The following is a 25,751-nucleotide window of genomic DNA, read 5'->3' as shown; positions in this document are numbered from 1 at the left end:
GCCAGATAAACAGATCAGATTAGGAGAACCCCAGTAGACTGGACCAGAGTGGTGGGGGGCTTCTGCAGCCCTGGGTGAGGGCTTACTCTTGCTTGTGATCAAAGAAGGAGGCCTTGTCCATTAGAGTTTCCATAGTTCTAACTAATTGCTTTGGGACAATGATAGGAAGCTTCATTACAAATGTTATTTACTAAAGACAGTTAAAATAAAAATGTTACTTTTAAGAAATCTAATAACCTTATAATAAGCACATTTAAAACATAATTTCCATGTAATAGTAGCAATGCCTTTGTCATACCCAACAAAGTTAATACGATTTTAGCATCACTTAACCTCTCTATTCATTTGCTAGAGCTGCCATACCAAATACCACCAACTGGGTGGTTTAAACAACAGAACTTTATTTTCTCACAGTTTGAAGGCTAAACGTTCAAGATCAAGGTGTCGGCAAGTTTGGCTTCTCCTGGCGTCTCTCTGGCTCAGCACTCAGCTCGCTTCTTTGCCCTCCCGTGTTCCTCCTCTGGGTGCACACATATCTTCAGTGTCTTTCTTGTGTCCAAATTTCTGCTGCTTATAAGGACACCAGTTAGATTGGATTGTGGCCCCACCCCACTGGCCTTCTTTTACTGTAATCACCACTTTTAAAGACCCTGTGTCCAAATACAGTGACATTCTGAAGTATGGGTATTAAGACTTCAACCTAAAAATGAGGGGGACCCAATTCAGTCCCTAACACGGACTGTGTCACATCATTTCTCCTTAGTTTCTGTCTGACTACTTCGTCTACTCTCCATCTTTTTTTTTTTTAAACATTCTAACTTGGGGAAGAAACTGGATCCAGTGCCCCAGGAATTACTCTACATCGTAGATTTATTTACGTTTTCCTCATGACGCTGAACGTGTTCCTCTACTTCCTAAATTTCTGCAAACTAGATGTTATATCCAAAGGCTGGCAGAGGCTTAGGTTCTGTGACTTGACCAGACCACTTCATGGGTGGTGCTTGAACTGCCTACTGCATTGCATCAGAAGGGCACCGTATCTGTTCCACCAGCCCCTTTTAGTTATACCAAGAACATTATTTCCTAAGGGCCTTTCAAAAGCTTGGTAGGTCAGTTCAACATTGACAGAGTGGCTACCAGGCTACTCTGGGCATATGCAGCAAGGGTAACAGGAGACTGCCAAAAGATCTTGGCAGTGTGTGCTCCAGGCCAGCTCTCTGATGAAGTCTTATCCCTCAGTGAGGCTGGAATGCTTCCTTGATTTGCAGCCCTTCACTACCCACCTACCCCCACTTTCTCCACTCCCCCCCCCTCTTACACAGCCTCTTCCGAGCTGCAGTTTCCCTGGCTGGCCTTGAGCAAGGACGATGGTGATTATATTGCATTCCCCCCTCCACATTGTTAATTTGGAGAACTCTCTGGGTTGAGGAAACGGTGTCACCTCCAGAAATGCATCTGAGGATATCAGAGGTTTCCAGACCCTTGTCCTGGCATGGAAAGGAATTCAGAGTGTACCTCCGAGTAGGGGCCAATTAGGAGAGCAAAGAGGGCTTTTATCCCTTTTCTTGCTGGGAGGGCATATTCCTTGTATCACCTCAGAACCGAAGAAGAAACTGGCTTCACTCTGAAGTTGCATCCTTACTTTAGACAGTTTCATAAGTGTGAGTTTATAGAGGATTTAAATTCACATCAAATTTCAGTTCACACTCCTAGGGCTATATTGAAGCATGCATAATACATGATACCCTCTGGGCTTTAGCTGTATTTAGATTTCAAAACCGGGGAAAGAGATGAAATATGCAGATTGAACACACTGAGGGCCAATGTGGGATTAACTGTACTTACTCACTATCCTCTCTATCAAATAAAATTTGAAATGTAATGAGTTAAGCTTTACTCATGTCTGTTTCTCCACATGCACTTTGAGAACCATGTCTCCACAGTTGCATGTAGGAAAGACTATAAACATGATCATTCTCTGGGCCGAAGAGCACTTCTTGTGCTTTTAACCAGGGAAGGAGCTTGCATTCTGGATCTTTGTACCAACCAACTCCCATATACAAAAGCATACTGAAATGCTATATAAGGTGATTGGCATGTTCATCTGAATTTCCCACTATATAACATGATGTTTGTGGAAGTATTTGCCTTTTTTTTTTTTTTTTAAGATTTTATTTACTTATTTGGGAGAAAGAGAGGGAGAGAATGCAACCAGGGGCCCAGGCAGAGAGAGAAGCAGACTCCCTGCTGAGCAGGAAGTCCGACTTGAGACTCAATTCCAGGACCCAGGAATCATGACCTGAGCTGAAGGCAGATGCCTAATGGACTGAGCCACCCAGGTGCCCCGGCAAAGTATTTTCATGACACTTCCTTTTTCAGATATAGACTTGAAAATCTGTCTAAATATGAGATGTTATACACAGTTCTGGGCCATGATGTAGAGTTTCCTTCGGGAGTCGGGTGGCTTGTCCACGCTCCGACTACAACCCCAGTGCTGGATCATGCACCCACAGCCCTCTCCCCCTCGCCACTTGCAACTCTGTGTTACTTGTGTGTCGCTGCTCCTCCTGCCACGTGTTGTCTCCTTACTCTTCTTCCCTGCGTGTCTTTCTTTCCTTGCCCTGATGTGTCTCGGCTCTAAGTCATGGAATTCCTTTGTCATAGCTAACAAAAGTAACAATGCCCGATAAAATACCATGCCCAGTGAACGTGAAGTTTACAACACAGCAAGTAGAAATGACTCAGCCACCAGAAGCCCAGCACAGGCAAATGACTTATGGAGGGTCACCACGTTAGAGCCAGAACAGAACTTGCGGCCAGCGTCCCCGCTCTTCTGGACTCGTGCAGCTCAACATGCTGCCTTTAAAGTAAATTGAAAAATGGCATCTAAAAAAATTGTTTTAATTGTAATTGATAACCATGTTAAATTTGTTTCAGGTGACAGTCTATATAAAGTAACAGCATTTTAATAATATTATATTGAGAGATAATTCATAATACCATACAATTCACACATTTAAAGTGTACAGTTCAATGGATTTTTTTGCTCTATTCAGGGTGTGTAGCCATCACCATAATCCATAATCACCATAATTATAACTAATTATAATTAAACTTGCAATAATAATGGCATTAGAGTAGCACTTAAGTAGTCTTCGGAGACCTTTCATGTACATTCTCTCATTTATGACTTTGAGCCAGTCTCCAGGTGGCTGATATCCCGATGAGGACGTGAAGGCTTAGGAGGATGAAGTTGTTTGGTCCAGACGACAGAAGTGGCAAAGGTCAGAGTAGAAGTAGACCCTCTGACTTGATGCCCCATGATCTCTTCCCTTCATGGTGCAGATCACTATACACCATTGTAGAAATTCTGGATCAACTGCCCTTTTTTTTTTTAATTTATTTTTTAAATTTTTTTTAAATTTATTTGAGAGGGTCGGGGAGAGCACAGAGGGAGAAGCAGGGTCCCCATTGAGCAGGGAGCCCAATGTTGGGATCCCAGGACCCTGGGATCATGACCGGAGCCAAAAGCAGACATTTAACGGACTGAGCCACCCAGGCGCCCATCATTGGTCATTATTTTCAATGATTATTCTTTAAGTGCTAGCCCAAGACTTGTAGGACTTCTCCAAATAAACCTGGTATTCCCACTTGGCTTCTGATCCTGGACACTACAGGGATGCATACCTCCACGATCTGGCTTCATCCGATGCCCACCATGCTCTCTGGAAATCAGTCTGCCAGCAGAATGCCCCAGGTTTTCACAAGTGTCTCAACATCCCTTCTCTTCCTTCTCTCACTGAAATCTGGCTACTCTCAAAAGATAGTGCTTTCCCCCACAGCCCTGGTAGTTGCAGGCATTTATCCACTGAAATTCTACCACTTACTTCCATTCTTAGAAGTTAAGTGGGTGTCTCTATGACCACTTCGAAAACATTCTTCCCTCAAATACCCTACTCTTAAGTTCCGAGATGAGCTACAACATGGATGAACCCTGAAGACGCAATGCTGAGTGAAGTAAGTCAGATGTGAAACGATAAATACTGTGTGGTCCCACTTATTCCAGGTACCTAGACGACTCATCATTTTAGAGACAGAAAATAGAATGGCGGTTGTCAGGAGCTGGGGGAGATGGGGATGGGAAGTTAGTGTTTCACGAATTCAGAGATTGGAGATGAAAACATTCTGCAGACAGATGGTGGTGATGGTTGGACAGCAGTGTGTGTGTGTGCTTAACGCCACTGAACTGTACACTTAAAAATGGTTAAAATGATAAATTTTGTTATGTAAATTTACCACAACTAAAAAAAAAAAAAAAAAATACTTCTTTTGAAGGCTTGTCCTAGAGTGAACCTCAGCTTCTGCTCCTTTCCATCATCTGCTCACTCTCTGGCCCCTGCCCTCGGGTAGAAGACTCTAGAATGTGGGCGTCATTTTCTCTCCAGTGCTGGCCCTGTCTTCATTCCTGATTTCTTCAACATTCCTGTAAATGACCTGTGGTACCCTCTGGTCTCTCAGCTTCTTGATTTCTCACTTCCAGAAGGCTTTTCCCCTCCCACACCTCAGCCCTCACTTATGCGATCATCTGTAGGGTCAGCCATGACCAACTGCACCAACATGGAAACCTCGTCCTGAAACCCATACCTGTGACTTCCCCCATTACCTCATTCTGGTGCTCTCCTCCATAAATTCTCTGGTCTCTGAGGCCTCTAGCCCATTCTCATCTCCCTGACTCATGTGTCCTCAGCACCCTCCATCCCTTCCTCATTCACCACCCTTCCTGCATGTTCTGGGATGGGCCAGTATCATTCGTATTTGCAGTTCCTTCTCGGAAGCACTGCCACCCCACCAGCATCCATGTGTACCCACCACTACATCGTTGGTCTCACTTCAGGTGTCCCATCCTCAGAGACCTTCCCTGCCCTCAACCCCTTATCATGCTATAGGGTATTGACCATTTTAGCATCTCACCAATATTTTGTCATGGTTTTGTGTTTCTCTACCTAGAACATAAGCCCTTGGCAGAGATAGTCAGGCTCCCCCCACAGGACACCCGTCTGCAACACAGACTATTTCAGGTGGAACTCAATAAATGTGTGACCAGTTCAGCAGGAAAATCCTTTGAAAACAAACAATGTGGGACGCCTGGGTGGCTCAGTTGGTTGGACGACTGCCTTCGGCTCAGGTCATGATCTCGGAGTCCCGGGATCGAGTCCCACATCGGGCTCCCAGCTCCTGGGGAGTCTGATTCGCTCTCTGACCTTCTCCTCGCTCATGCTCTCTCTCACTGTCTCTTTCTCAAGTAAATAAATAAAATCTTTAAAAAAAAAAAAAAAAAAGAAAGAAAACAAACAATGTGGTCATATTTTTAACCTTTTACCCTTGGTTTTTAATCAGGTCATTTTTTTTTTAAAGATGTTATTTATTTGAGAGAGTATGAGCAGGGTGGGGGAGGAGGGAGAGGGAGATGGAGAAGCAGACTCCCCACTGAGCAGGGCCTCCATCCCAGATCATGACCTGAGCAGTTGCTTAACTGACTGAGCCACCCACGTGCCCTTTATCAGGTCATTCTTTGCCTGATCCTCCTGCTACATCATCAAAGACTTCGCATATTTTCCACATTTGAGAAGCTGTGAAACAAAAGCTCCCAGGAAGAATGTGAAGCCCATATCCCTGTTACCATTTCTCACAGTGTCTTGTTGACAATATCCAACAATGCTGGAACATATAAAAATCTCTCACAAGGCCATGATCGTGCTTATTGGGCTCTAGATTGACGCCAAGAACTTCGAAGGATGATTTCTGTAGGAAAGGGACACTCATGTCAATCACCATTACACATTTATTATGTTCTGTTAGCCACCGTATTATGTCATTAATTTTTTAAATTTATTTTTTATTTTCAGCATAACAGTATTCATTGTTTTTGTACCACACCCAGTGCTCTCTGCAATCCGTGCCCTCTCTAATACCCACCACTTGGTTCCCCCAACCTCCCCCACCACCACTTCAAACCCCTCAGATTGTTTTTCAGAGTCCATAGTCTCTCATGGTTCACCTCCCCTTCCAATTTCCCCCAACTCCCTTCTCCTCTCTAACTCCCCATGTCCACCAGTATGTCATTAAATTTTTGATGTAGTGTTCCATGATTTGTTAGTTGTGTATAACACCGGTGCTATTACACATTTTTAAAAGCTCCTTCCTTCATAATGCTTTCTGGCCCTTTGACATACGGGTCAAAAACACTGAAAGCACAAGGCAAACCTCTTGTGGTAAGAGTAAACCAAAAAGGAACACTTCAAGTGGAGAGAGGAGGCAAGCCAGCATGTGGAGTCTGGTGTGCAGGCTGTTCGTGCTGGCAAGACTTCCCAGGCACGTCGCCCCCCGGCCTCATGTTCCCTGGGAGGATCATGAAGTCAGACGCCCTGGCAGGTGACAGACATCCGGATAATTATAAACCTCTGTTCCTCCCGTCTTCCCTTACCATGTCTTCTAGCCTGCCTTTTCGCATTTTAGCATTAAGACCCTGCCGTACAAACAGAGAAGTGCACATACGTTTTCACCACCTCAACACACCCCTGTAACCTGCACCTGCATTGCGGCGGCAGCACATTATAGGTTCCCAGAAACCTCCTCACCAAGATGAAGCACTATTCAGACTCCTCGCAGCGAACAGCCGTTTTGCTGGGGCTTGTATTTTTCTCTTAAGGGAGTCATGCATGGTCTGTTTCATCTGGCTTCTCTTACTCAGCGTTGTTGGTGCGATTCATCCACATGTCCAGGTAACTACAGATCGATCACTGCTGAGTTATAGCTTGTTGTATGAATATACCACAATTGACGCATTCTACTGTTGACATTTGAGTAGTTTTAGGCGATTACCTGTTACTACATAATCCAAGAATATCCTAGTGTATGCTCTTGGTGCAGCCTTACTGGAGAGTGGATCCCAGGAGCTGCAGTGGCTGGGTCAGAGATGTGCACATGGTCAGCTTTCACGGATTAGGAGAGTGTCCAAAGGGTTGTATCAGTGTGCACTCCCATCAGCAATGTAGGTTTTCCATAGGATCACCGTTCTTGGCATTTTCTTCATTATTTTACCTCTTCTGGGGTGTGTGTGTGTGCCTTTCCCTGTTTTAGTAGTTCGCTAAATCTGCATGGTATCCTTAGACTGATTTTAGGTTATGGATTGCTATGAAAATGAAGAAAAAGCAGGGCACCTGGGTGGCTCAGTGGGTTAAGCCTCTGCCTTCTTCTCAGGTCATGATCTCGGGGTCCCGGGATCGAGTCCCGTATCCGGCTCTCTGCTCAACGGAGAGCCTGCTTCTCCTTCTCTCTCTGCCTGCCTCTCTGCCTACTTATGATCTCAGTCAAATAAATAAATAAATCTTTTAAAATTTTTAAGAAAAAGCTGAACTTATAATTTTTAAAATAAGATGTATTTATTTTAGAGAGTGTGCGGGGGAGAGGAGTAGAGAGGGAAAGAGAGAGACACTTAAGCAGACTCTGCACTGAGTGTGGAGCCCAATGTGGGGCTCAATCCCACACCACCGAGATCATGACCTGAGCCTAAACCAAGAGTTGGGCATTTAATCAACTGTGCCACCCAAGCGCCCCCAAAAAGCTAAACTTTAGATGTAAAAACAAAAATGACTGAATTTTATATTTTTGACAGAGGGGTCCGATGGAATCCATTCATACACTGGCAACTTATTTCTTCTACGTGAAAATGGGCAGCTTAATTTGTTAAGCCATTGTGTTATCATTATATATAAAATATATGTAAGTGTGTATAGAGATGTGTATATGTACACATATAAATATATGTGTATTATTTCTAGTCCTCCTGTATGTTAGGCACTGCTATCCTGCCATCATGAAAAATAAATCACTGTATTGATGTTTTGATGTATGTTTCTTTTGAAGATATTTTGGATATGGTAAACAAATGAGATGTCCAACAATTGTCATAAGAAAAGAAATATCAGTTTAGAAAAATGTGTCAAATTTGACTAACATAGAATGCTAGTTACATAGTCCTAGAATTAATATTAACCTTTTCTTGACTACATCTGCTCTCCACCTAGCCATCTTCCACAGCAGTTAGGTCCCTGAGAGATAGCACATAAGAAACTATGAGGAGCAGATCACATTCCTGCCCAATTTCTGGCCACAGTCATTGTCAGGTTTCTAACCCTCCTGACCTAGCTGATGACCTAGCACTGTCCATGCTTCTCTCGTGGCTCTTCAGAGTATAAGCCAAAGAAGCATCAGAAAACCTGTTGTTCTCCTTTTTTAGGGAGGGGCAGATGGGGCAGAGAGGCAGAAGGAGAGGGAGAAAGAAAGAATCTCAAGCAGGCTCCATGCCCAGTGTGGAGCCAATGCAGGGCTCAATCTCATAACCTTGAGATCATGACCTGAGCCAAAATCAAGAGTCAGATGCTTAACCAGCTGAACCAACCAGGCACCCTTCTTTTTTTTTTTAAGTAATCTCTATGCCCAGTGTGGGGCTTGAACTCAACCCAAAGATCAAGAGTTACATGTTCTTCCAACTGAGCCAGCCAGGCACCCCCAATAACTTGTGTTTCTTCAGTTCCCCAGCCTTACCTTCATCCAAAATGAAAATGTATCTCCCAAAAAAAAGCATACTCATCCCAAAGGCAACTGCTTCCCTACCAAGTAACACCTAAAACGCTGCCTTAGAAGGAAGAGTAAAAAAGAAAGACCACAGAGGGAGGAAGGGCAGTGATAACTCTCTCACACCTTCTTCCAGAATGCTACCCCTTTTCCAATGATCTAAGGCCAGAATAGAGGCAGAATGATTGATGTGGGGACTTTCTTCATGATCCAATGTCAGAGATGTTAACTAGGACCTATGCATGTGGAGAAAGAAAGGGGGATGGACACAAAAGAATCCTTGGGGGGAGACTTCATTTGGCTTTGCCACCAGATGGAAGTGGGAGGAGTGGAGGGTGGCTTCAAGCTTTCTTCAACAGGATAGACTGCAACTCTGCTTACCAAGACAGAAAGAAGGAGAGAATGGGTAGGTTTGTCCATGGAAATAAGTTTGAATTTGGACTTTAATTTTTCCATGTTGCAAATATGTTGTCCTGTGTTTTTTGCGTTTTTTTTTTTTTTGTGGTTTTTTTCTATAATTTGCAGCGATTTACTCATGCATTCTTGGAAGAGGGCCCATTCCTTGCTGAGAAGCACTAAAAAAGCTGGCAGAAATTCTTGTGCAAACCGTTAATGATTGCCTGACACATTCCTTCATGATCTGGAGATTTCCTAAAGCAGCCCCACAGACAAAGTTTGTAATACACATTTAGTACTTTCCAAGGTGCCCTGAGCTACTTTATTACTGGGAATACATCTATCTCCAGTCTCCTTGAGAAATTCCCCATGGTTTTTGGGATAAGGAAAGCCTAGATAAAGATTTCAGTCAGTACTTGCAAAATGTTCCTTAATTGTTGGCTGATATTAAAAAAGAACAAGTTAAAATATGCATAATTGATTAATTTCCTTCAGATCATACTATTTTTATTATTTCCCAAAGGCAATCATAAAAGTTGAGTCACACAATACATCCATTTAATAATAGCAGAAAAGAAGAGAAAGATGTTACTATTATGGTCTTAAACTTGGTGGCAGCTATTTAAACAGCAGAGTAAAGATTTCCATTCACAGGCACTGTGAAACAGATGGTAACATACTTACATATTTTTTTAAGAGGTGAGGAAATGTGTAAACATCCATTTGGAAGTAATTACAATTCTAAAATGCCTATTGTTATTAGTATGCTTTCAGTTGACTTCCCCTCCTTGAACAATGAACCAGCTTTTTCTAAAAATAATCCCCAAATTATTCAGACAATAAAATCAAAGACAATTTTTTGAAAACTCCTAGTTTTGCACAGAGGAAGAGCTAAGGTCTTCCGCCACCCCACGAGCTCCTAAAAACTGTTAGCTCTCTGTGTCACAGAAGTAGAAGATACAGCTCTGATTAAAGTTCTGGTCCATTTGACTATGTAGAAGTCAGTGCAAGTAACTTCCAGCTTTTATTAATATTTCATGAGCTGGGATGAGTTGGACTTCTTTCTGGTGATGACTGTGGCACAGGATAATGTGCCCACATTCCCTAAAATTGGTTTATTTCAGGATCCAGCTAAACAAAATGGAAACATCACTGTTGACCTGGGTTCAGCTTATTTCCTGGCAGCTAAGAAAAACAGGTGGAAGTCTTAGGCAGACAGTGGGCGTGGCTGTGACTTAATAAGCCTCAGGTGATCTGGGGGTCAAAGCTTGGACTCTATGAGTCAGAGAAAGCCACCTTCACCTCTTGGTGTTTTCAGACGATGTAGCTAAACCCAGGAAGCTCAGGAGTGAATGAATGGGCCCGGCTGATTTCAGTTGGTCTGTTTTTCAAACGTCATGGTGTAGATTCTTGAATGAAAGAGACTTCCTGTGGGTTAACCACCCTCAAAGCCAAGCACTCTCAGAAGCAAATCCCTTGAGATTCTGAAAGCCCAGTGCTGATCACCCCTGATATGCACCTCCCTACAACCTGTGTAAGGACTTGGAACAATCCCTTTCCCCAGCCTGTTCACTTGAATTCTTACAGTTCCTCAGAAGTCAGGTGCCCTCTGAGAGAAACCCGGATACTAGGTTCCTCCACTGCCCCCGCCCATCCCCGCAGGTGAGCACCCAGCTCCAAGAACAAACGCTGCATCTCCTGCAGAAGGCTCACACGTTGCTGCCTGCCATGTGGCCGATGAGGACACCTTGGGTGTGCTTGCCCTGTGGCAGGGTCGGGGTGCAGAATACAGACCTAAAGGTGGCATCTGTGAAAACTCATCATGCATCCAGGGCAAAATAATGTTAGAAAAAGCTGTTCCAGGGTGGGGAAACTTAAAAGAAAGACCAAAATCAGGGTCAGATTAGGAGCAAATTCTGCTAACTACTCAGCATTGTTACTGCAGAACAAGGAGAGTGTCTCTTGAGGCGGCAGCACAGAGAATATTCCTGGAGTTATCACCGCCTTTTTTTTTTTTTTTTTAGTTTATTTTTAAATTTATTTTCAGCATAACAGTATTCATTATTTTTGCACCCAGTGCTCCATGCAATCCCTGCCCTCTCTAATACCCACCACCTGGTACCCCGACCTCCTCCCCCCCCCCACCCCCTGCCTCTTCAAACCCCTCAGATTGCTTTTCAGAGTCCATAGTCTCTCATGGTTCACCTCCCCTTATTCTTTTGACGCAGCTCAGTGCCCTGGCAGTGGCAGCTCAGCAAGCAGTTTGGATAGATGAACAGAAGTGGCTCCCGAGGAAGGGAGCTTTGTTCCTAGTACAGATCTGATCATTTGAACAGGCTCAAAAAAATTTTCGGGGGGGAGACCAATAGAAGGCATGACGGGAAAAAATATAATTCACATGCACCATGTAGTGCATGAGGAAGTCTCACCCTCAGGGTCTCGCCCTCGTTTGTAGTAAACCTAGTAGAGCTGATATATTTGGAATTACTAAAGCTATCATATACCAGAGATAGTTATCCACCTGCACCTCCCCCCCCCCCCCCCCGTTTGGACTTCATTTGTAACTCATTCAATGTGAAAACAGGAAGGGCAAAACTCAAATCTGTTACTTCTGCAACTGGTAAATAAGGTGGGAGGGGGGATGATTGAGCTCACGGGTGGTGAGGAGGCAAGGGGTTCTATGGTCTTTGCCCACCCCATTCCCACTCTTCTTTATCTCAGATGACGGTATGGCATAACAATTCCTCACACTCATAAATCACCTTTCTTGTGAAACACATGATGTTTTCAACATGCTGACAGCCTGCTTATCTGTATTACGATTTAGAGTCTTTCCAAAATATGTAAAGAATCGGAGAGACCCCATTTGGTCTGGGAGTAATGATTCCACTGTGAAGCAAGTGACCAGGCTAATGGGTTGTTGATCCCAATGACATTATGATCTCAGAAAATGACTGGAAAATTCTAGAAGTGGCTACACACTGTATGATTTCCTTTATATGCCATTCTGGAAAACATAAAACTAAAGGTAAGCAAAGCTATATCCTTACTCCCAAATCTCAATATATTCAAAAGTGGAAAAGTCATAGAGGCCACATTTTCTAATCAGTGCAAAAAAAAAAAAAAAATATATATATATATATATATATATATATATATATATACATACACATCTATATGTATATATATGTGTGTGTGTATCCCAGTGACAGGTTAGTCAAGAAACTAAAACCTTGTTTCTGAAAAGCCTTGGATAAAAAGAAATCTGAACTTAAATTTGATCTGAGTTCTTTGGATTAAACAGTAATGCCACATTCAAAACTCATAGTTAAGATCAAAGCAGTAATTGGATAAAAATGTGTAGCCCAAAATGCATTAATTAGAAAACAGTAATGATGGAAAATAAATGAACCAAGAACTTAGTGCCAGAAGTGAGGAGAAAACTAACAAAAGCAGTTTTTGAGAAAGATAAAGAGTAATTGAAATGAAAACAAATCCATGAAATTTACAGTGATAAAAATAAAAGTTATTTTACCAACAAAAACCGGTTTATTCAAGAATACCAGAGAACTGTAATTGAGGACAAGCAGATCACAGCAAAAAATCATGGGCTAGCACAACAAAGGAGAGTAAATGTTACTTAATAAAAAGGAGGAAGCTGGGAAGGTGGGAAGGGGTTGTTTTGAAAAAAGGTCCATTTGAGAAAAGCAAGAGTTCAGGATGATGAGGGTTTCTCATTGGCTGAGTTGCTGGGGTAGTTGATTTCTTGGAGGAGATGCAGTGTGTATCTTTTCCTGTTGTGGCCTGTAATTGACCGTTCTTTCCTGTTGAGGATTTTTCTGTTGAGGTCTGTAATTGGCAGTTCTTCCTGTAATTGACATCAATTGGTAAGGGGTGAGAGCTCCCCCTTCTGGTCTCCTGACTCCTTTTTAGTGAGGTTTCCCTTTATTAATTTTCATACGCTGGCGATCCACTGTGGAGTAGTGCCCAAAGGGGAGATACTTCAAGAGGCAAGGTGTGTTAAAGAAAAAGGAAGTCAGAGGCTCTATAGATGGATTTAGGATTTGCTTTCATGGGAAGTTGGCCTCTCTAGTTTCCTTATATATTGGTTTAACCTTCAGGGTCCCAAACTGTCACCTTATGGTAGGATCATTTTCTAAGAATTGCTCAGAATGGTCTTGAATTTATGCCCTCTAAGATTCTTGGTTCTCCTTCATTGGCATTTTGTCTATAAGTCAATACCCTTGTCTATGATTCTAACAGGAGCTCAGGTCTTGGGCCTTAAGAGAGAAGATTTTTTTCATATGAGACTTGATGTGTCATCAAATTCCTAATGCGTAATTCAAAAATGGCTGTTTGCAGAGGTTGGAAACTATACTGAAAATAAATAGCTATTAATGATCATCCAAGCACCAAGTTTAAGTTTACCAGAAAATAAATATTTTTTCTAAGCTAATTATGGTTAGGTTAAATTTTTTTTCTTACAAGATATTCCTTTTGATTCCAAATTACTAAAAGTATGATCAAGGTTGAGTTTGCCCTGGCTTTTACTTAAACTTTGAAAGAATTCTCTTAAATGCCAGGTTCCTAGGAATTGGGAAAAGCCATGTTTGAGTAGGATTATCTTTTGGTTAAGATCTGAATAGTTAATAAATGGCCAACCTATGTTATTCACATTTCCTCAGGCTGTTCTTTAAATGCTGCAAATTACAGAATAAAGCATCTGAGGTCACTGACATGGGTTTGCATTCCTGTAACGCCTCAAGCAAAGGCAGCCAGTTACTGGCTCGTTATGCATGTGACATCCCAACAGACATCGAAGTGATACCTAGCAGTCCATGCCCGATACTCACCTCACAAGGAAAACAATAGCAAAGATAAAGAAGCACCGATTCCATGTTATTTAGAGAGAATTAATGGAATTTAAATGTGTGCAGAGTTCTCCCACAGATATGGTGATGGCAAAGGAAAAAAGATATGTGAAGCTAGTTTGGCTAATCAGACACCAGTGTATAAAAGGACTAGCTGAGCTGATACATACCAATGGCATATTTTAAAAATCTTTAAAACGTGTGGCATTCATCCCATATACGTTTTTAGGGATGCCTGGGTGGCCCAGTGGGTTAAGCATCTGCCTTCAGCTATGGTCATGATTCTGGGATCGCACCCCACCCTCGGGCTCCTTGCTCAGCAGAGTGTGCTTTTCCCCCTCCCTCTGCATCTCCCCCTGCTTGTGCACTCTCTGTCTCTCTCTGACAAATAGATAAATAAAATCTTTATAATACATGTTTTTAGGCCTCATATTAGCTATCACATTAAAAAATTAAGTCTCTACAAGTATTTGTAACATAAATATTGTAATATATTTATGTAATAACAAATATATTTGTATTAATAAATTTATGTAATATAATTATGTAATAACAGTGTTATTTTGTAACATTAAATATGTTACTCTCCCATAAGCAATCACACAATTGTCTTTTAAACAAGCAGGCAGTAATTAAAAGCATTACATTCTGACAGTGATGACTATTAATAATGATTTTCAGAAATTTGCAAACTAGATGAAACGGATTTTTTTTTACAGGAGATGAAAAAATACCATACTGACTCAAGGAAAAGAAGAAAGGAAGAACAGAAATGAAAGAAGGAATTGAAAACATAGTCAACAAGCCACTCTTGAGAGATTTCAGTAATTTTACAGGCAAATTCTATAAATCTTCAGGACTGACAAAAATAATTTCCTTATAGAGATAGGGGTGCTTGGGTATCAGTTCCATGGAGTCTGTTTCAGATTCTCTCCCGTCTTCTCCCTCTCTGACTACCCCCAACTCTCTCTCCCTCTCTCTTGCAAATATATTAGTTAATTAAATCTTTAATCTTAAAAAAAGATTGATTTTTTAAAAACTCCTTATAAGTTTTATCAAATTTATCTCAGCAGTATAATAAAAGAATAACCATCTTTTTTAAGATTTTATTTATTTATTTGACAGAGATCACAAGTAAGCAGAGGCAGGCAGAGGGAGGGGGGAGGGGAAGCAGGCTTCCCGCTGAGCAGAGCCCAACGAGGGGCTGGATCCCAGGACCCCAGGATCATGACCTAAGCGGAAGGCAGAGGCTTAAACCACTGAGCCACCCAGGCGCCCCAAGAATAACCATCTTTTAAACTGAGGAAGAGTTTACTTAGTAAGGTAAAGGTGATTCAAAATTAAGAAATTCATTAATTTACTTCATTCATTATTCAAAGAAGAAGATTCATATTCTTAATAGATTCATATTCTCAATAGACTTTTTAACTGATAGAATTCAACATTTTAAAAACTTTAAAGAAGATTTTCAAACATTTCTAAGTGTACAGTGGAAGGGAGCACCTGGGGGTTCAGTCGGTTAAACATCCAACTTCGGATTTTAGCTCAGGTCATGATCTCGGGACTCCATGCTCTCTCCCTCCCCTCAGCTTGCGCCCTTGCTGTCAAAGAAAAAAAAATTGTAGAGAGGAAGGTATAACAAAGTCCACGCGTTAATGACACAACTTCCAACAATTATCAACATTTTGCTAATATTTAATATTCAGTTTTTATTAACATTTTTTGCCTTTTCTCGTGCTCTCCTATTCCACCATGGCTCAGCAGGGCATAAATCATCAAGACTAACTACTCTGTCCACTGAGCCCTCCAGCACGGAGTAAAAACCATCTCTATTCATTTAAAAAGCTTGGAAATGAGAGGAGATAGGTTGCTTGTAGATTTTATAGGAATAGCATATATTTCTTGTTTACCCAAAGTTTTAAATAATTCAAGATGTCAATGTTAATGAACCACATGTAAGGTTTCCAAGAAACCATACAAGAAATTCTAATGTTGAACAGAAGAAAAATTAAGTAGATTATGAAGCTAAGTTGAAACTCTATAAAGATGAATTGAAACATGAAATTCTGAGAAAAGAAGGGAGGAATTTTAAGTGAAAAAAAAAAGTTAACAACCATGTCTAGTCCAAGAAATACCAAAAGAACATAATCATCAAGCATTATTCAATGTGGAAGAGCAAACTAGAAACATCACAACTGTATACAGTGCTGTAAATTTTTAATACAATCACAGCCACATGCACCTCTCACCTGATAAAAGACTTCTGTGTTCAAAAGAAGACAATGGGGCGCCTGGGTGGCTCAGTGGGTTAAGCTGCTGCCTTCGGCTCAGGTCATAATCCCGAGGTCTTGGGATCAAACCCTGCATCAGGCTCTCTGCTCCACGGGGAGACTGCTTCCCCCCTCCCTCTGCCTGCCTCTCTGCCTACTTGTGATCTCTGTCAAATAAAATCTAAAAAGAAAAAGACAATGCCTTTTATATATATGTAATTCTTTCAGGAACCATCAGTAAGGTGTAAGGCCAGCAACAGGTGCAAGGATGAGCAAATTGTGTACATCTAGACAATGGAATGCTGCTCAGAAGTTTAAAAAAGGGATGAAGGATTGATACACATAACCATCATGAAATAATCATGCTGAGTGAAGGAAGCCAAACAAAAAAGATCCCATTTGTATAAAATTCTTAACAAATGCAAATTAACATAAGGTGGGAGAAAGTAGATCAGTGATGGTTGAGAACAGGCAGAAGCAGGAGAAAGGGGCCTGATGGACGGATTCCCAAGGGGTGTGAGGAAACTTGTGGTTCATGATGTGCTTATGACTGTAGTAGTAGCTCACAGGTATGCACATGCCAAAGCGTACCAAATTACACACTTTAAGCAGTATGTGCAGACTGTATGTTTCTTGCATCTCAACAGAGCTGTTTTCAAAAATGTGTAAGAGCAGACTTTGATGTCATTTGCCTTTGATTTCTGAAGGGTGTCTTTAGTCATGAGCAACCCCATGACATTCTCTCAGAGTTTGCTCACTAAATCATTAAGTCTTTGCAGGATTTACAGACATGAGGTGTATACAAGCAAATAAAATATGTTAACTAAAAGGATAAGCGGAGGGGAAATGACTCCTGGGCGGCCCAGTCCGTTGGGCAGCTGACTCTTGGTTTTGGTCCAGGTCAGGATGGAGCCCTGCATCAGACTCCATGCTGAACTTGGGTCAGCTTGAGGTTCTCTTTCCTGTGCCTTCTGCCCCCCCCCATACTCTTTCTCAGCAAAATAAATAAATAATAAGATTAGGAGGCACAGCTTATTTTGTGCTGTGTAACTAACAGAAAAGAATACGCTTAGCTCTGTAAAATTATCTTCTCCCAGAAACCTCCAGCACATATTCCACATATGGGCAAAGTGCCATCAAGTCTTCTTATTAAAGTCATGAAGAAGTGAAAGGTCCCTAAAAGTACTGTTACTTTTCGATATTTATGTGGCCAGTGAAATTAGACCAAGGAGAGGAAGGATCTTGGACTTGGAAAGGTACAGAAAGTAAACAGACAGGTGTAACTATTTATAGACTCTATGATCATCCACCTAGAAAACCGAAGAGGATCAGCGAAGGACTACTAGAATTAATTAAAGAATTCAACAGGGAGGCCAGATACAGTACCCTTAGCCTTCCTATACACTAAAATAACTACTTAAAACCTTGAAGCGGGGAAGTATTTACAATAGCAACAAAAACAAATCTATAAAATACTTAGAAATAAATCTATCAAAAATATGCAAGACCTGTTTGAGGAAAGTCTTTAGAATCTACAGAGAGGCAGGCTCTCAATGAACACATAGTTCATGTACTGATCGGGAAACCCCAGTGTTGCAAAGATGTTGGAAGAGTAGTCCCTTGAAACCCATTGACGTTACCACGTTACAATCCTTCCTTCTGGGAAGCTGTTGGGATTTTTTTTTTCCTTTTTAATGAGGCAAGTTGCATCAGTATCTCTTAGAAAATAATTAGCTGGGGTATCTCCTTCTCCCAGCACCTCTGTTTAGAGCCTGTGCTGGCTTGTCCTTGTCCCTCAGTGTCCTGAATGAAGGAAAACCATTGTCAGCCTCTCTGCTGCAGTGCCACAGAGGCCTAGAGGAGCCCAGGTTTCTACCCCAGGGGCATTAAAAGGGGCATGTCTCCTCATGGTGCCCATAAAACGTGGCTGTGAGCTGGACAACTGTCTCTGTCTCCACCCTTTGAACAAGTGAGCCACCTCAGTGCAGGCATCCTGGACTCATCAGGCTGGGCACTGTGGTTGGGAGTTGTGAGCGTTGTTCCGGCTGTGGATGAAAGGATGGTAAACACTTGGCTGCGTCTCTCTTACAGTCCTGGAACTACATCCTGGGGTAATTAAAAGAGCTACTCCAGAAGAGTCGCCCTGATTTGGCAGGTACTCAAACTGATCTCATTTCTCATAAATAGACCTATAAGTTCAATGTGATCCTACTCAAAATCCCAACATGGTATTTCTGGACCTTGAAAAGCTGATTGCAAAATTCAGCTGGATGAGAAAACAGACATGAACAGCCAATACCAGTTTTTTTTTAATTTGTTTAGAGAACTTTGCCTACCCAATATAAACACATATACGAAAACTGTGATCATTAAAGCAAAGTCCAGGGACACCTGGGAGGCTCGGTCCATTAATCGTCTGCCTTTGGCTCAGGTCATGATCCCAGGGTCCTGGGACCAGCCCTGCAGCGGCTCCTGGCTCAGTAGGGAGTCTGCTTCTCCTTCTCTGCCTCCCACTCCCCGCACTCATTCTCTCTCTCTCTCTGACAAATAAATAAAATCTTAAAAAAAAAAAAAGTTCAATAGACTATAATAATCGGTAATAGTAGGAAGAGATCAATCTAATGTTGGAATAGAAGAATACATCCAGAATTTAATCCCAAAATCCCATCTAAGGTTCTTTAATGTAGCTTTGGTATTTTTTGCTTTTACTTCACCAACATCTGAATGACAGCCTCAAATGGAAAAGCTCACTTGGCAATTTCTCATTCTTACATTGCTTTTATGTTTCTCTCTTGTGGTCCTCAGGAAAAGGACAGGGTGAAGGATGTAGACCTTGTTTGCCATGGCTTACTGTCCACTGAAGTAGGCCGGGGCGGGGCAGGGCGGGTGGGGGGGTGCTCCTGCAGAAGGCAGGACCAGAGCAGAGCTGCTTCGGTCCCTAGCCCTCCCTTGCTTCCTGGGACTAACGGAGCAAAAACTAAGTAGCAGGTAGGGTCTAGGTGCTTTGCACATATCGCAGTGGGGTATCTTCTTCAGAGTTTCACAGCTTGTTAAGACTTGAACCTGTCAGTAGGGTCTCAGAAGCCAGTGGCCTCCCAGGACTTCCATCCTCCCTCTCAGGATATTTCCTCTTACAGCCTTATTAACATGCCTGCCATCTTGGCCTGGCTTCCTCCCATATGCATGCGCTGGTCCACAGTGCTCACACCGTCATGCCTTGTGGGCATCCTTAATTCAGCTCTCACCTGGGACTGCTCCCTGGCAGTTGAGCCCAGAAGGGACATCAAAAGGGACATTTGAGGGCTGCAAAATGCCCTCATCATAGCCATCACCATGATGGCCTCATGTAGGTGATGTCAGTGTTTGAGTCCTCTCCTGACCTGGAACTGCCTTAGAATAGGGACCCCTGCACTCGCCCCTTTATTCACAATGCCGGCATGAGATGTTGGCTATAGAAATGAATAAGCACCAAATTTTGCCAGAATTCTCAGAAATGATTTGGAGAGAGTCAGAATTTTGTCTTCTCTGCGATCCAGACAACCGACTCTCTGGCTTTGTGTGGTGGTAACAGGCTCCTCTTTTGCTCGCCTTGTTGCAGCCCATGAGATCTGAGCGGACGGAGATGCGGAAACGGCAGATGCCTGCACCCCAGGAGACCACCGGCTCCATGCCAGACCAGCCCGGAGCAGGGGACCGCGGGTCCAACGCCTGCTGCTTTTGCTGGTGCTGCTGCTGCAGCTGTTCCTGGTAAGATTGGGGCTTTTCTCAGTCATGTCCTCCTGACTGGCAAAGGGCACCCTGGAGTAGGGCCAGCTTGTGATTAACTCAATATGTGTTTTTCATTTTATTTTTTTAAATACTTATTTATTTATTAGAGAAAGAGAGAGAGCATGAGTAGGAGGGGCAAAGGGAGGAGGAGAGGGAATCTCAAGCAGACTCCATGCTGAGTGTGGAGCCCAGCATGGGACTCGGACTCCCAACCCTGAGTTCATGACATGAGCCGAAACCAAGAGTTGGATGCTGAACTGACTGAGCCACCCAGATGCCGCATGCATGTTTTTTAAATGACTACTATACGCCTAACACTGATTTGGAATCTGTGAAGTACAACAGCAAATACACACACACACACGCATGCATGCACATGCACATAACACGCACACACACACGAGGGGCTCTGTATTCCAGCTCTCAAGGGACTTCTAGTCAAATCCCTGGCATCATGTTTGTGTGTTAAACAACTAAAGAAGAGTCCACGGCCATTGGCGATTGAATATTAATATTTGGGCAGAAACAATAACTTAGATGGTTAGAAAGGACTGAACTCAAGGAAGCTACTTGGTAATAAAGGCTTTGTAGAGGACATAGAATTTAAGGTGGGTCTTAAATATTGAAGTAAAGTGGAGGGCACCTGGATTTTACCTTCAGCTTTGCTTTTATTAGTTTCATGTTTTCATAAAGAGAAATGTCAAAATATATTCTTAACTGAAGAATATAAAATGATAGGGTAACTTACTAGTACAGGAAGATACATAATCTTTGCTTCAAAAGATAGATACACAACTTGAACGGAAGATATTCTTGACCCTTCGAGTCACTGTCAAAGGTCTGGAGAAATGTATAGAGTTTACATCATAAGAACATTAGGTGGCATTTCTGAAATCTTGGCTACGGAAAGTGCTTAGCGCCCCCCAAATGTGTGCCTGACTTTAGGCAATTAAGTTATTGTATATTTATGTAGGCTTGACCACAAGTTGGACCAAGACCTCACTCCACAGTAGAGAAGACCACAAGGTGATAGTGCCACTATCAAGAACAGTGACAGGACTATTAGAATGGGGGTGAGGCAGGTGGAGGCTGACATGAAATGTCCAAGAAAATTTGGTCTCTTGCTTGATTTGTGCTACGGTTAACTTCCAGGAAGTTCCAGTCCGGAGGACGAGACCCAGCAATACAACACTCTGACAACTGATGGAGTCCTGATGGTGGGTGGTTGCCCTGTTCAGAGCAAAACCCCAAGCGGCAAGTGGGAATATGAGGGACATGGGGCTGGCAGGAGGCAAGTGGTCTGGCCCTCCAGGCAAGGCTTCAGCCCCAAGTAGGAACATAGAGGTCTCGGCAGGAAGCCAGAGGAGAAGCCTGTTTGGGTACACCTTACACATGCAGCTGTCCAGGTTCCACCGTAGACCAGGAGGATATCCACCACGGGTGACAGGATTTCATTTTGGCCCCTCTTCCAGTCTTTCACTCCACTAATCAGTTTCAGTGAGATGATTAGAGATGATTGTGTGAGAGATGGGCAGAGATATCCCAGTGCTGGGAAGACACCTGTTGACCCAGTCACCCTCCCTTCTCTGCTACCTCAGAGAGACACAAGAGGCTGAGATTGTAGCCTGAACAATGTACGGGACTGATGGTGTGGGCACAGCAGGTGGTGCCATGCTGTTTCCAGAGCAGGCTCCTTCTACTGGCACCAACTGTGGTGACTGAACCATGGAGCTGTGCTTAGACACCATCGTCCTAGCCAACACTTCTGCAGCACATATTGTGTGTGTACTTAACAGACAACAGAGCAATGGGAAACAATGTTGAATTGTTATATTGTACACTGAAACTAACATAACACTGTTATGTTCATTGGACTTCAATTAAAAGAACACAATAGAGCATTATCTTCAAAGAACTGGAGAAAAGTAATGGAAAACTAAGTCAAACTATTAATTCAAGGGCGGGGGTAAAACAAGACATTTTCAGACATCCAAAGGCCAAGAGAGGTAACTGTCTCAGACCTTCCCTAAAAGAAAGGGTGTACTTGAGGAAGAAAAAAATGAAGTATTAATCTGATTGAGAAAAATTGAAAATGTCCTTAAAATTCATGAACAGAGAATGGATAAATATATTGCAGTGTAGTTATGCAATGCAATAGCATATAGCACTTAAATGCATGTGCTGGAGGGGAAAAAAAATTGTGGGGTGCCTGGGTGGCTCAGTCAGGTGTCCAACTGTTGATTTTGGCTTAGGTCATGATCTCAGTGTTGTGGGATTAAACCCCGCATCAGGCTCCAGGCTCAGTGTGGGAGTCTGCTTAGAATTCTTTCTCCCCTTTCCCTCTGCCCCTTTCCGCCCCCCTCTCTCTCAAATATATAAACAGATAAATAAAATCTTCCAAAAAAAAAAAAAAAGTACACAGCAAACTTTAACTGTTTCAGTGTTTACTCTCCTTGATTTTCTTTTTCTCAGCATGCTTTTGAGACTTATCCGTGTTGATAATACATAATAGAGACAATTTTTAAGAAAAGAAAAATGTGTTTTCTAAACCCTTGCATTCTCTTTCTCGAAATTCTGCTTCATAGCCTTCTGGCATTTCATTTTATCAAAGAAGTCATGCAGGTGCTTGATTTCTTAAAACTAAACTTTTTTTCCTTTCTAGAAGATTGAAGAATTGTTTCCTCTTTGTAGCTCAAAATTTTACCAAAATATACCTAACCATGGGGCTCCTTTTACTGAACGGCTCTTAAACATAGTGAACAACTATTGTGGCTTCCAGCAATGTTTTCTTGTTCTATGTAACAATAACAATACACCCAGGTTAAAAGCTTGACACAAAATATATTTTTCACTTTTTTAAGAACAGAGTATCTCATTGAGAAATATTCCTACTTTTAAAAAATAAGACATGGAAAACATGTCAAAGTTTAAATAAAGATTGCATTGTTTAATTCACAATATAACATCCAGTTCTCTTAGAAATCTTGTTTCAAATTCATCCTTTCTTTTTCTCTTTGATTTTTCATTCCCATTGTGTATTGATGTTTTCTGCTTACAAAAGAAGCCTAAGAAGTCAAGCAGTATTTATGCTCCTACAGTGAGAACACCCTACAGATGCCTCTCAAGTTTGTTTTTGTTTCAAGAAACCATTATTTACTGAAAGTGACATCATGAAAGCAACAAGTCAGAAGAGTTCTTGCATTTCTAATGACTTTGCATTAACGAAAAACAGCTGCGCGTGCACACGCACAATTACTGAAAATCCATAAAGCAAACGTGCTAAAACTAGGCTGAATGACTCATAAAATGGTGGAAAGAGTGGAAAGGAAAGATATAATAAAAGGAATAGAAAAGAGTACAGGAACAATAGTCAGATAAAGCAAACTCAAATATCCAATAGTAAAAATCCATTTTGAAATTAATGGGGAACTAAAAGCATTTCTCCTGAAAACAAGAACAAGGAAAGGATGTCTATGCTCTCCCCTATGGTTTAACATTGCACTAGCTAAGATTGCACTAACATTGGTGCAGCTGGACAAGAGAAAATAACCGTAAGATTCAGAAGAGAAGTGGTAAGACTCTCCCTATCTGCAGAACATATGAGAGGAGACCTGGAAATCCCAAAGGAAGAGTCGCTAAATTAATGCAAATACACAAGAATTCAATATGAAGAAAGATATAATACTAGTGTAAAGAAAGAATAGTCTTCAGAATATAAAGAACTCTTACAATTCAAAACTAAAAAGACAAACCAGTTTATAAGTAGGCAAAAGAGGGGCAACCTGGATGGCTCAGTCAGTTGAGCATCTGACTCTTGATTTGGCTCAGGTCATGATCTCAGGATTGTGAGATTAAGCCACGAGTAGGGCTCTGTGCTTGGTGGGCAGTCTGCTTAAGATCCTATCTCCCTCTGTCCCTGCCCACCCCTGCTCTCTCTCTCTCTCTCTCTCAGATAAATAGATAAATCTTTTTTTATTATTATTATTTTTTTATTTTTAAGACATTTCAGGGTGCCTGGGTGGATCAGTCAGTTAAGCGTCTGCCTTCGGCTCAGGTCATGATCCAGTGTCCTGGGATCAAGCCCCAAGTCACATCAGGCTCCCTGCTCAGAGGGGAGCCTGCTTCTCCCTCTCGTCCCTGCCTGTACTCTCTCTTGCTATCTATGTCTCTCTCAAATAAATAAATAAAATACTTTAAAAATTAAAAATTTAAAGACATTTAAATTAAATTAAATTGAACTAAAAATAATAGGGGGGCATCTGCATGGCTCAGGCAGTTAAGCATCTGCCTTCAGCTGAGGTCATGATCCCAGGGAGCCTGTTTCTCCTTCATTCTGCCTACTGCCCACCCGCTTGCATATTCTGTCTGTCATATAAACAAATAAAGATGTCGTGAAAAGAAGGGCCATCTGTACCCCAATGTTTATAGCAGCAATGGCCACGGTCGCCAAACTATGGAAAGAACCAAGATGCCCTTCAATGGACGAATGGATAAGGAAGATGTGGTCTGTATACACGATGGAGTATTATGCCTCCATCAGAAAGGATGAATACCCAACTTTTGTAGCAACATGGATGGGACTGGAAGAGATTATGCTGAGTGAAATAAGTCAAGCAGAGAGAGTCAATTATCATATGGTTTCACTTATTTGTGGAGCATAACAAATAGCATGATGGAGATGGGGAGTTAGGAGAAGAGAGCTGGGGGAAATTGGAAGGGGAGGTGAATCATGAGAGACTATGGACTCTAAAAACAATCTGAGGGGTTTGAAGTGGCAGGGGGGTGGCAGGTTGGGGTACCAGGTGGTGGGCATTATAGAGGGCACGGATTGCATGGAGCACTGGGTGTGGTGCAAAAATCATGAATACTGTTACGCTGAAAATAAATAAAAAATAAATTTTAAAAAAATTTTTTAAAAAAATCTTTAAGGGGGGGCGGTCGTCGCGGGCAGGGAGGGAAAAATGAAACAAGATGAAACAAACCATAAGAGACTTAATCTCACAAAACAAACTGAGGGTTGCTGGGGGGAAGGGGATGGGAGGGATAGGGTGGCTGGGGGATGGACATTGGGGAGGGTATGTGCTATGATAAGTGCTGTGAAATGTATAAACCTGGTGATTCATGGACCTGTATCCCTGGGGCAAATAATACATTATATGTTAATAATAAACAAAAAATAAATAACATATTGTGAAGTTGAAACATTTAAAAAAGTAATAATAAATAAATATAAAAGTAGGCAAAAGATCTGAGCAGACAGGTCTCCAAAGAAAACATATAAAGAGCAAATAAACACATGAAAAACTATTTCATCTCGTTAGCCATTAGCAAAATGTAAATTAAAAGCACAATGAGATACCACCGCTTACCCCCCCCCCCCGAGATGGTAAGAATAAGAAAGACAGACACAAGTGTTGGCAAGGATGTCAAGAAACTGAGTCTTCCAGCATTCCTGGTAGGAATATAACATGGCACAACTGCTTTGGAAAACAATATGCAACCTCCTCAAAATGTTAAAAATAGAGTTACCCTAGGAAAACATTTCCACTCCAAAGTGTCTACCCAAGAGAAAAACAAACGTCCACAGAAAAAAAAAAAAAACTGGTACAGGACCGTGCACAGCAGAATTATTTGTAAATAGCCAAAGAGTGCAAATAACCTAAATGTTCATCAGCTGATGGATGGATAACAAATTGTCACATATCCACACAAGGGAATGTTATTAAGCTGCAAAAAGTAACGAAGTACTGATACACCCACTACAACATGAATGAAACATCAAACCATGATGCTGGGTGACAGAAGGCAG

General features: G+C 42.0%; 1 protein-coding gene across 5 annotated transcripts in view; it reads left to right on the top strand.

Moving 5' to 3' along the window:
* The window catches only part of RGS20 (regulator of G protein signaling 20), a 75,608-nt gene that overhangs the window by 39,070 nt on the left and 10,787 nt on the right, over positions 1-25,751 (top strand). For all 5 annotated transcript variants that reach the window (XM_082719236.1, XM_082719240.1, XM_082719239.1 and 2 more), the window contains one exon: positions 19,773-19,921. In XM_082719236.1, coding sequence (XP_082575362.1) covers positions 19,773-19,921 — 149 coding nt within the window. The remainder of the gene's footprint in view (positions 1-19,772; positions 19,922-25,751) is intronic.

The sequence above is a fragment of the Mustela nivalis genome (genome assembly GCF_964662115.1).
Source record: "Mustela nivalis genome assembly, chromosome: 2".
NCBI lineage: Eukaryota > Metazoa > Chordata > Mammalia > Carnivora > Mustelidae > Mustela > Mustela nivalis.
This window is presented reverse-complemented; position numbering and strand designations above follow the sequence as displayed.